At 38.4% G+C, this 13,124-nt stretch overlaps 1 protein-coding gene across 1 annotated transcript in view; it reads right to left on the minus strand.

Annotated features, from left to right (window-relative positions):
* Nucleotides 1-11,578, minus strand: part of KCND2 (potassium voltage-gated channel subfamily D member 2) — a 456,340-nt gene extending 444,762 nt beyond the window's left edge. The window contains exon 1 of the mRNA XM_024757792.1: nt 9,464-11,578. Coding sequence (XP_024613560.1) covers nt 9,464-10,578 — 1,115 coding nt within the window. The 5' untranslated portion in view covers nt 10,579-11,578. The remainder of the gene's footprint in view (nt 1-9,463) is intronic.
* Between the last annotated feature and the right edge of the window lie 1,546 nt (nt 11,579-13,124).

Raw genomic sequence — 13,124 nt, forward strand, 5'->3', positions numbered from 1 at the left:
TCCTTCCCTCCTTCCCTTTTTCCTCTCTCCCCAAATATATTTTGTTCAGCAAAAGTGGCATTACAGAGGGTTGATAAAACTGTCTTTCCTATTTATCTGACTTGGAATAAACCTGCATCATCTAACTAATCTCACTTCAAACCCAGATTTCGAAATGTCATGGCAGGTCTCTTGATCTTGACACTAAGAGACACTTAAGTTTCCATGAGATTACATTTATCAGGACTTTTATGACTGAATCATAACTTTTGACCAAAAGTTTCCTCCTTTTACCAAAGTTAATAACCAGAAATCCTGTAGCCACAGCTAATCACACAGCATCCTTCAAGGCAGGAAGTGAATTTCAATTCCTGGCCATAGGAATCTTCAATCAACCTTTCCCAAGACCCTTCTCTTTGCACCTAGACCTCACGGGAAAACGTTCATTACATACTTCCCTATATTTACCAGGAAAGACTATGAAGTCATTTTGGACAGGCTAGCAGCCATGAAAAGCCTATTAAAAAGCTCAACATCAAATCAGCCATTCTGTGGATTTTTACACAAAACTTCCCTTATGCTCAATTATAATCTAAGAATGCACTAGTAATTTGTTTTCTATATTTAGGTCCTCCACAGTTGAAATCCCTGACATGTGATTAAAAATTATCCTCTTTGAAAAGTAAATCCTTTTGAATCAATTTTCTGCTTACATAGAAAAAAAAAAAAAAGAGGAAAAAGAGAAAAAAATATACTCTAAGAAAATTCTGGTCTCATGAGATTTAGATTGACTTTACACTGGGTGCTGTCTTGGCTTCTCATAAGCTTTTCCCTAACTCACAGACCCCGATCTAAGACTCCATATTCCTTATGTTCATTATGATCAGTTGGCCAGTTAGCTTCTGCCCCCACTGAGGAAAGCTCAGCCCACCCATGCCTGACAGTTTAGGAAATCAGTAAGTTTAAAAGCTCACAATCCCAAACTCCCGAAAGGAAGCAGCTGTATCGTCTTTATTCTAGTTGCTCTGCAGAAGAGTAGTACTAATGTCCATTATCCACAACACCTTGTTCCTTGGCACAAGATAAGACACGGCTTTTGCAAAAAAGAATCCATTTATCACCTACACTGAAGATTATTCAATTTCTATCTATCTTCCCACATATATATTCATTAGGTAATATTAAAAACTAGCACTTTTGCTACTTCATCTAGATCGTTGTTTTGGTTTTTTTTCATCTCCAGCTCTAGTTTTTATTGTCCCTCACAGGTCTCTCTCAATGCAAATTCCACAGCCCAAATCCCAGCCAGAAGGAATGACAAATAATTAAGGACAAAAGATGAAAATAATAATTCACATGAGACTGTATGATGAACTTTGCATACTCACGAATATATGCCAACTATTTGTTATCAAGGAAATGGAATAAAGCTCTTCAGACCAATGAAAAGTTAGTTTTCTCTTAAGAGAGAAAGGTGGAATATGTATATAATGCCTAAGGGATGTCGAGTACTTGCCATAGGAGGCCAGTACAATAAACAAACAAGTACCAAAGTGTCATTTTTCAGTGTTCCCTTATTTACAGACAAATTACAAAATTATATAGAAATTAAACCCACTTGCATATTAGAAATGCACTTCAATTCACCCATGGATCCAAGAGTCACTGTTTTAAACAGTGTATTTTAACCTCCTTTCAAAAGATTACTAGCTCAAGGTCAAAAATATTCCCAGATTAGAATATCAGAGCTATCCTCAACATACAATCTTCCAGATCACTGGAAATTTTAATAATCACTGGTTCTTAAAATTTTATGAGAGAAGTGAAAATGCAGTTGTCATGGTTCCCACCTCCAGACATTATTTCAATTGTTTTAGGTGGCTGCTAAGGGTCTACATTTCTGTAAGTGTCCCAGGTGGTCCTAATTCTGATGGTCTTTCCATCCACACTAAGAAACATCACCCAGAATTTTCTCCACTCTACAAATGAATCTTGTAATACAGAAACGATATCCCATCCCTACCATGCTCGCAACTCTCTAATGTCTATTATGTCTCAAATGAAACCAAAGATCTTTACTGTGGTCCACAATGTCCTACATCATCTCATCCCAACAACCTTTCAGACAGTATTTGCTACGAAGCCCCTCCCCTGCTTTACTTCAATTACAGTGGCCTTAGGGAGAATACACCTTGTGGTCTTGGTACTTCTTTTCTCTCTTCTTCTAAACTCTTCATCCAGATATTCACAGGACTCCCTTCATCCCTTCAGAAAGCCATCAGCTCAGATATTCCCCTAGGAAAGGCTTTGTCTGTCTCCTATACAAAAATAGCACACTTCTTACCCCGACTTATTTTATTAATAGCACCCACCACTGCCTGGAATTATATATCTGTGTTCACTTTCTGCCTCTCCTACTAGAATACACAGTTCTTAAGGTCTGGAAGTTAGCAGTTATGCTTACTGCCGTGGTCAATAACAGGTAGTAAATGATCAACCAAAGTCTGTTAAATGGAATTGAACGCTATGAGTCACATTTTGATTTCCTGAGAGCATAAGTTACTGGTAAGACTTTGGGTTTCCCAAAGCACTATTACTGGTATTCTTAAAAGTGAGGAAAGTGAGGAAGAATCAGGCCCACATAAGAGCTAAAAAGACAAGACCTTTTACTTTTAGAACAAAACCTTCCCATTCTATTTGACATTATTTCAACTGTCTTCCTACTCTTTTACGTTATTTTTTTCTCATTATTAACTTCTGATAACTCACTTATTCTCCACACAATTTTTATGATTATGATCTTCTTTACATAACAGACTTGTCAAAACTTCCAATGCAAAATGGATTGCACCATGCCAGGATATGTATCTACATGTATATTTACATTTTGTAAAACTGCCTTTTAATCGCTTAGAATGAAAACTTCTTCCTGAACAGAGAATACATTTATCTCCTGTGTCATTTACAGACAATAGTTCTCTATTTTTAAACAATTCCATTCTATGCAGAAATGAGTGCACCTGAATAAAGGAAAAAAGTGCCAATTTGTGTTTACTGGGTAAGAAAGAGAACACCTTTCTAGTGACTGTCACCCAGGTATCTTTTTTGACCCATGTGTCACTTGGGCTATTCATATTTAGATAGGGGACTGAACTTGAAAGAGAAGGCAATACATTTCTGTGCAGATTCACTTACATTGTAACACATCTCCATATGCTTCCCAGAGGCACGTGCAATTAACCCAGCCTTCACCAGAAAGCAAACTGATTAAGGAAATAGCCATCGACATTCATTAATTCTAACCTTTGCAGAGAAGAATGAGTTACAGCCCTCCCTAGTTAAAAGAAAAATAAAAAGGATGGACTGTAGTACATTCAAAGACAAAGTGTTCAAATTTTAAAAAAAAACTTGAAATTTGTTAACATTGAACAAAGCATGTGATTAGATTAGTCGATTCTTGCTAATGTTGAGATGGCACTGGTCCATGGCTAAGGAGCTCTCCATGGTGTGCATGTATCATCTCACAGCATGATCAGCAACACAGTAACCAGGTAATAAGTCTCCAAAAGGTATAGACCCAAACCTCAAAAGCCTTTCAATGTAGTTAGGCAGGCAAGAAGTAAAACCATAAATTATATTAAAAAAATAGCACTTACTAATGTCAAGTGTAATTCCAACTATAGAAGATGTAGGCTTGGGAGGTTGAGAAGGCTTCATGGAGAAGGTCAGTGTAAAGACTGGCTCTCAAAGGAGAAAATTAAAGGGCAAAAAAATCCAGTGGAATCTACTAATGCAAGGAGATATGCAAATGTACACAGAAATGTAGAGATGGTGTTTCACCCTGGGTTTCTTTTCAATACCAGATCATATCTCACACCGTCAAATCTAGCTGCTGAAGTTAGTGGGAGAACAATGCCTATTTCTATATATATACTCATGCTCAGAAAACAATATAAGACACATGGAGAGTAGGGAAAAAAAAGTCAAATCATTCTTACAGCTCTGCAGGAAGAATCATACCTCCTTTTCAGGGAAAGTTCTTTTCACCTTTCCCCTTCTTTCAATGAAAGAGAAGTTAAATTGTACAGTTTTTAACAATCTACAGGCCAACTCCTTTATAGATAATTCAGACAAAGTAACTGATTTATATTCTTCTCCATCAGGCCAGGTAAAATTTCACCATTGAGTAGTTTTCCCCCAAATGGCCTAAGAGTTCACCAGATGAGAAACACAGGGTTGCGTTATATCAACTGGGCACCTCATGATAAACTCCAGTACTGTATGAATAAATGCAGAGCTAGCAGTGATACTGAGGGATGTGGAAAGAGTGAGTCACAGAGAGTAGACCTAGGAGAGAAATGCATTAAAATAATAGGATAAAGAACATATTTATTCCTTTCTTATCCCTGAGCATCTGCAGTAACCCCCAGCTAATTAGTACTGCACATTTCTAGATAATGTTTTAAGGTCTTCAGGGGAAAAAAAAGAGTAGAAAATTGAAATTTCAAGAAGTACTACTGATATTTAATTGTGTAACTATGGGCAGGCCAAAAACAATCGTGTATGTGTAAAATGACAGATTTTAAATAGACAACAGCTAAGTTTCCTTCCACCAGGAATTCAGAAATTAGGGAATAAGAAATTTGAACTTCATGAACTCGTTTTCAAAGATGAGTATAATTGGAAGAAAAGTTTAGACAAATACATGACATCAGAATTAAATGAAGTAATTATACAAATAATATATATATAAGATCAAGTCTATCTGTACTCTAAAGGGAAATCCTGAAAAGAAAAAAAAAATCGTAACAGACCCACTGAAAATTAGAAACCGGTCCCTTTTCTAGGATGCCGTGCCAAGAGAACACATCTCATCTCTTCCTGACATACCTCTGTCTTGCAACCAAGCAAAGGCTTATAGAAAAAGACATAGAAAGCTGGGTGAATACACACTTTCAAAAAATACATACGTCACGTCAAATATTATCTCTAATTCAAATGGTGACTAAAACAAAATGAAGACACTTAAGATTTGGTTCCCTGTAATGCTAAAGGAGGAATACATATCACATTTTCTACATCTCTTTAAAAGTTCATTTTCAGCTCTCATCAATTAACATGCTCTATAAAGAACTCTGTAAAAAATGTGGTATAGTATGCCAAAATAAAAATGGATGTTACTCATAGAATGGCTCTTCACCCAAAAGATAAATTTTGGTCCCCCTGCCGCCCCCCAGCCCGGCACCTCGTGAAGATGTATTTGATTAACACGTTAGCAATATTCATGCATAGGTGCTGGCACAGGAGAAACTATAATTCCACCCATTTTCAGTATTGCTGGGTAAACCAGAAGTCTCTACATAAATGATTCCACAAGATACACTCCCAACATTCCCTAAAGCTATGTAGTCAGAATAGTGATGAATAGAAGGAAGATATTTCAAAGTTTCTTCTTCTTTTTAATAATATATACTTTATAACATGCACTATATAAAGTATATAACATATACAATACAGTTAATATATGTATATGTTGTATGGGATATATAGCATACTTGTATGTTATATGAAATAGAACATATATGACATACATATGACATATTTTATATAAATATATAATCCCCCTACAATTATGCCATTCTAAAAAGAGGAATTTTCCTCATACATTGTTAGGAAAATTACAATAAAAGTATTTTGCTTTTTTGTTTCTTAAAATAGCAATTTACCAACTATATCAAAATTAAAATATTATAGATTCAGTTTTGATAGTCTTATAAATAGACAACTACACTAAGTTTTCTAGGAGCATAGTTGTAATTCTACCATATTTTGTTTCTGATGAATGCACACTATAAATGAAATTTTTGTTTTCCCAGGTTTGCAGGGAAACCAAGAATGCAGGTATTGCCTAAAATAATAGCTCCCCAAATATTTAATGTGCCACCTGGTACCTCTTCTAATTCACAAGTCATGAGCCTAAGGTTCAATGGTAAACTGAACCTAAATATATGTTTGTAAAATCGTTTTTGATTACAGGTGAATATTTGGAAATTTCCTAAATTTGACACCATTTAAGCACTACCACCTAAATGAAAAATAACAACAGGATGTTACTGCCCAGAGGTCATTAAGACAAAAGAGGACTTCCAGGTTCTTATTCTCCCAAGGCAGTTTAGGGTAGTAACTAGAGGTTACATTGCAGAAAAGAGGGAGGCCAGAAGTAAAAGGGTCATCAGGGCCCAGTGCAGGTCAACAAGTATGCTCAGAAAGAAAGGACTGAATGGAGGAAGAAATATACAGGGCCGCCCAATTTAAACATTGTTTTAAAAAAACCTTTCTGACATTCTTTCATTGATTTCTAAAATTGTGCTCTTGATGTTTCATACTTTAATTAATAGGAAATGGGTAGACTTCAAATTATATTTTAAAGCATTCACTTTACTAGCAAATTAAATAATTACTTATGTAACGAGCATGGTTAAAATATGGAATAATGATATATATGCTATTTCAAGGAGCACAAAAATGATTAGATGAATACACAATAGACCCACTCATTTCTTCAGACCGAAAAACCAACTGAATATTGTCTAAAATGACCTGAGAGGTAGCAGATAATTCTGCCAGTCCTGAATTACAAAATTCTTGGCCCTTTCTTTTCATGTAGATAATTTTGTATGAGCTGGAACTTTCAAACACCACTGTCTAGGATTGCATTTTCACTTCTATTATCATTAATTGATGAATATTAGCTCCATTAAAAATAACAGCCACATAAAAAGAGTTCATTGACTGTAATGGGAAATTCCTGGTCATCTATCAGACACGGATTGATTTTTAGCTGCAACTACTGAGTAGTTTCCAAAAAGTTTGTATCTTACACTTCATCGTATAAGACTACAGTGTAAAAAATAAATTCAAGCAACGGCTTTTGTTAATACTTTCTATTCTTAAATGAAGCTATTGAGTCACAATGCAACCAAAGTTAAGACACCCAAAAGGAAGGATTTTTTTAAATCTATTTTTTCAGAAAAGTATAATACATTTAAAATATATTTTGATGAGAAACAGAAGACATTTTTTGAGAAAACTTTGCTACATTATAAAGCATATGCTTTGTTAAATGTTCGTATATATTCTCCAATAAATGGGTTGTATCTTGATTGCAACATTTCTACATCTTTAAAGCATGACTGCTATATTACACCAGGATCATTAATTACCTTAATTTCCTGAAAATTAAAATTCTCATCTATAGTGGAACTTAAGTCTTAGAAGTAACTCCCATTTTGCTTCCAAGTTCTGAGAAAGTGTGTGTATTTAATTTTTCTTACATACTAACATTCAGAACACGTGAACTAAAACCATTTCATAGATTTTACTCAGGTATTGTGATTTAGTTTCTTAATTCATTTCAAAAAGTAGATGCTTCTGAGCATTTTATTTATATAATAAAAATTGTCATCAGTGGTTAACAATTCCTCATCTTTTCCTAAAAACAAAAATAGATTTCATAATAAAATAAAAATTTGAAAGTCATTTCAGAAAACAAGTTTTAAAATAATACTAACTTCTCAAGTCTAGAATAGAAATTTCTAGTCAGATGAAATTAGCATCTCATCAACATTCATTGTAACAATGCTTAAATTCAATCAGATAGAGGGCATAGAGTATTAAAATGACTTACTGATACTTCATGAAAAACACTGTCACAGACACCTAATTTTTAAAAATGTATTTCCTTTTAATACTTCTTTCATTTCCCCTTAACATAGAGTCCTCTTTTTATTCATAGGTACTTCTAATTTGAAGTCCTGATAGTGATTTATACTATCCACCTGTCCTTAATAAAGACTTCAAATGACATAAAGACAACAAGACACAAACCTCTTGGTTACAACTAAGCACCTGCACTGCTAAGGTATTCTGCATCTTCTTCAAAATGTGTCACAAAATTACCAACAGGATAAAAGGGAAATATAAACAGTAGATTATAGAATTTTCACTGATTCATTTTTGAAAATCCACTAGTAGGCCTTCAAAAATATGTGAGACTAAATCAAAACCATACGTCATTATATTTTACTTTAACATAATTTCTTGACTTAGCCCAAAATTCTTCACATTTAAAATATTCCATTAGTTAGCCATAGGACAACATGAGAATTCTGTTCAACACAATATGTCTAATAAAATTAAGTTGACTTTAACCACATTGTCATTTAAAGAAGGCAATTAAATTAGGCTGAAACACAAAATTTAAAAAGCAGCCTTGGGAATAACTTTTTCTCTTACAGCCATTACCAAATCCTATTGAACTGATTAACCATGCAAGAAAAGCAGCATAAAGCTGAAGAAAGGGCACTAACATCACTACTTGGCTTATCTAAGAACTCATAAAAGTAAAAGGCTCTTACCATTTTATTTTACTATATACTGTAATATATAAATGCTGCTACTTTTCTGCAGTATAACATTATTAGTAATGTCATATCTTTCTTCAATCACCTAAAAATCTTAATTCTAGCTTAAATTTTAAAGAACAATATTAATTCAGAATATGTCCCTTTGGTGGCAAAACACGATTACCACCAAATAAAATAACAAAGAAAAGTATTCTAAAAGGAAATTGGGGCCCAATATTCTCTAATGCAACCAGCCCTTGGTGACCATCAATCTCATCAGATACTGCTCTGCCCACTATGTGTATTTAATGAATATGCGCCCATTGCCTGATGGGATCTGTAGTTTCTTTAAAAAAGTGTGGTAAGAGTCACTTGCTTCTTTATTTGAAACTATGAACGTAGAAACTTAAATATGTTGCAAATATCATTCCACTGCATTTTGTAGAGTTGATCAGTTTCAGCCCTGATATTCTAAAACACTGCATAACTTATCAGCCATAATGAAAATGCATATATATGAATATGTGCATACATATTACAAAATCCTTTGATAATATCTATAATCTATGTCTTAAAATGCTGTAAAATGAGAATTATGGTTCTGAGAGGGAAAATGCACGCCAGAAGTATTCACATGAAAATAATATTTCAAATATACGTGGAAACTTTTCAGTTCAATACACTGAAGCACTTTCTAGGCATTTCAATATACAGTGTGTATTTTCATACCTTTACTTGAACACAAATTTTGTGCTTTTCATTGTCATTATATTTTTATGTCTTCATACATATAATACTGATGATCTTTATATTCAGGAATTCCTAAATTTCTTTCTGTATTTATCACTTTCAGGCATCAATACTCAACAATGGCCAGCAACTTCCTAAATACTTCAATCACTACGTCATACTCATATCATAGATCAAAAGAGTTCTTCAAAACCATTTAGATAATATTTTCCTGAACCCATTTAAGAAAGAGAAAGATTATTTGCTCTTAATAAGTATATAACTTAAATGGGTGCACAACCACCACATACATATTCCACCTCCATCCCATTTCCCTTGATGGCACCTACCCTAGTGTTGTCATGGTGACGATGGTGTACCAGAAGGCAGCAGGGATGCTGGTGAACTTGCTAGCGGAAGACCCCTTCTCTGCGTAGAACATAACCGTAGCGAAGATGATGATAGCCATGGTGAGCGAGAAGAGCAAGAAGCCCAGTTCAGAGGCACAGCTCTTCAGTGTGTACCCCAGGATGCGCAGGCCTTGAGAGTGGCGGGAAAACTTAAAGATCCGGAAGACCCGGAAGACGCGGAGTGTGACAAAGGCTCCACTGACATCCTCATTGTCTGTCATCACCAGCCCAATGTAATAAGGCAGGATGGCCACCACATCGATGATACTCATGACGCTACGCACAAAACGGTAACGACTAGGAGCTGCTGCCAGGCGAAGCAAGTACTCAACTGTGAAGATCATGACACAGGCTGTATCCAAGCAAAAGAAGGCCACGGCGTACCGCTCCCCACAGGGCAGTTCTTTAATGTGACCTGGGCTAGACCCACAGGGCACTGTTTCTACCACATTAGCAATGACTGAGACGGCAATGAAGAAGCCGGTAACATAGTAGAACACCAGGGCCATTGTGCTGGTGTGAGGGTTCTCAAAAGCCCGCCAGACCCTCTGCCGAGCCGTCATAGTGGGCAGCGCGCTCTCTCCGGTGTTGTCGGTATCAACATCGTCCTGAAGACGCTCCGCGTTCTCTCGCCGGCGATCCTTGTACTCCTCATAACAGCAGTCGCCAATAATTTCTGGGATGAGGCCAAAGAAGGCTAATTCTTCATCATAAGCGGAGATGCACTCATGGCGAGGGTAGTGGAGTTTCCCAGTGCGGTAGAAATTCAGGATGTGGCGGAAGATGTCTGGGTCACGGTCAAAAAAATACTGCTGAGTCTCTGGATGGTAGAAAAAGTCCCTCTCCGAACTGCCCAGCAGAGTGTCTGGGTACCGTTCCAGGGTGTCCTGCCATGTCTGGAAACGAGTGCCACTCACATTCAGCACAATTAGAGCATCCTGAGTCCTTTTCCTCTCCTGCCTCGGGGGAGCTGGCATGGGCCCCGAGGCCACAGGCATCCACCCAATGGCCGCTGCCCTTGCAAAGGGCAGCCACGCTGCTACCCCCGCCGCCATGGTTCCTTCAAGTGCAGGCCAGAAGGGCAATCAAGTCTCTACAATGGGTCACTCAAAGTAGCCACAATCACCCACCTCCTCCCGTCAAACAAATACTACTGAGAAATGTGGTCCAGAGGTATCAGCCTTATTCCAAGGTAGGGCTCCTGGTGAAGTCACAGTTCTCAGAGAGCAAGTTTCCCTCAAAGACAGGTATTTGGAGTAACGGGGGGAAAATACAATGTCCTAACAATCACACCTAATGATTGTGTGAACCTAATCAAACCTAATCAAATCTCTTCCTGCAGTCGGACCAGGCTAGCCCCGGCACAAATAAGTACACAGGTGACTTTAGATGCCTCAATTTCTTCAAACAGGTGTCTTTAATTTCTCCCTTAACACAGTCTGGAGTGTGTGTCGTGTAGGATAGAGGAGACGAAGGACAGACACTCAGTGGTATTCTTTTTTGAAGAATTAGGGAACCCTTCCACCTTCCTTTTCAGCTCTTTCAAACCTTCCCTTTTCAAGTGGCCCTTCCCGCCAAAGGAATCTCAAGAAGGAGACCTGTTGTTGTAGCTTCCGAGGTTCGGTCACAGCCGCTGCCCCACGTCTCTTTGGGAGTCCGGTCGCCACCTCTACTCCTCGGGACGTATTTGCAGAGACGGAAGTGCTGTGCGTTGGACGCGGCTAGAGGGCATTAATATAGATCCTCCTCCCTCACGTCTACGAGCACCCGCCGTGTCTGCCGAAAGCATTCGCCCAATCTCCCCTTTACTCTCTTGTCAAGTTCAGCTCAGGTGCGGTGTGACAGCTACAGAGCCCGGGAGCTGGCAGCCACCACTGCCGCCGCGGCAGCAACATCTGCTTCCGCGCACAACGCGCCTCGGCCGCGGTACATACCTGACGAAGTGCGCGCCGGGGCTGAGTTGCGGAGACTTTCTCCTCGCGGTGCACCCGGAACGGGAAAAGCTGAGAAAGCAGCTCGCAAGCAGCCGAATCCGATGCGCCGAGGGAGCATAAATAAAGCTCAAGCGAGCTCTTCTCCCCCTTCCCCCATTCCTCCGTGCCTCCCTCCTCCTTTTCACCTTCCAAAAGCCAGGCGCAGGCGAGCCGAGCAGCAGCAACAAGTTCAAAAGGTGCGGGGGAGTCGAGAACAGAGGGGACTCGCTCCTGCCAACTTACTGCGCCGCGGCGGTTGCCGAGAGAGAGAGAGAAGCTGGGTAGGAGGGTGAGCAGAGCGGAAAACGCAGGAATTGGCTGTCTTCTGAGGGCTCTTGGGTAGCAAGACCTGCAAAGCCCCGCGGCGGAATTTTTAAGCGCTTTTTCCTCTTTCTCGGTCTTTCGGTTTGTTCGAACCAGCTGTTAACGTTGCAAAGGTTAATATGTCATCTGTCCCACTTGCTGAAAAGTCAGACAGCCTCCTTGGTCGGGGTCTTGCCACAACTCCTTTTCCTGTCCTTTGCAAATGACAGGAAGGATTTAGAACCCGTTTTCTAAATGTCAGCGTCGAGGGGCGTGCGTCTCCGTGAGTGTGCCTTCCCGTTCATTTTCTCTGCGCATCCATGCGCACACCTAAAATGATTAAAGTAAAGGGGTCCCTGTGAGGGGTAAGTAATGTGGGAGACTAGGAAATTGTCGCTTTCAACGGTTTTGTTTTTCGGGTACCCCGCCCCCAAGTCATTAGGAATCTTCCTTAAAACCAAGCAGCTAACATTTATAACCACTAGATGGCGTGAATGGTGAGAAGTTAAATCCACACCTCAGGTCTGGATGCTTTAGAAAGGTGAAGGATCAAAATGAACTGACCCAACAGAGCATCAGATCACATAAATATCCTCAAATCCAGCCCCCACCCACCTTTTTAGTATTTATAGGAGATATGCTACTCAGGTCTACGCCTGCATTTTGATGGGTATGGGATGTAATGTGGAGAGTTTCTGTTGAAATGCCTTTCAAAATTAAATGTACATTACTGAGTAATAATAATAAGAACAACAACAACAGTAATAAGAGTGTTTGGAAACAGTGAAGCTTCATCTATGTTGACTAAGGAGAGAAGCCCAATTTCTACCTGAAAATTACCTTTTCAAGATCTAGTTGGACTCTTCTTGGTTTGTAAAGTAAGTGGACTGTGATGTATAGCCTTAAATTGAATCAGCTTTCAGGCCCTAGAGATCTTAGGCATGATGTGTCAACCTTAAAATTTTGAAATAGAATACCTCAAAGAAGAGACATGAACTGAAAAACGGAGTATATAGAAAGTCACCAGAGAAGCAGAAAAACAAACCTTATAATGCACAGGATTTTCTGTAGAGATGGAAAGGTATTTTTGGTTTGTTTACTTGTTTACTGGTGTAGAGGCTTAGGGAATCCCAAGTTAGTAATTAATGAAGTCGTAGCTAACACATCGTGTAAGTTTGGGATCACAGAACTGAAGATATCTGCTGTTCATCTGTTTGTCTTAGTTGAGCAGAAAGATACTTGTTAAAGAATCTGTATAGCCTGTATACCTGAAAACAACAGCAACGACCTGACCTGTTAACTGGAAAATAAAAAGAAAGGGACTA

The sequence above is a fragment of the Neophocaena asiaeorientalis genome, unplaced genomic scaffold (genome assembly GCF_003031525.2).
Source record: "Neophocaena asiaeorientalis asiaeorientalis breed wild unplaced genomic scaffold, Neophocaena_asiaeorientalis_V1.1 scaffold116, whole genome shotgun sequence".
Classification (NCBI taxonomy): domain Eukaryota; kingdom Metazoa; phylum Chordata; class Mammalia; order Artiodactyla; family Phocoenidae; genus Neophocaena; species Neophocaena asiaeorientalis.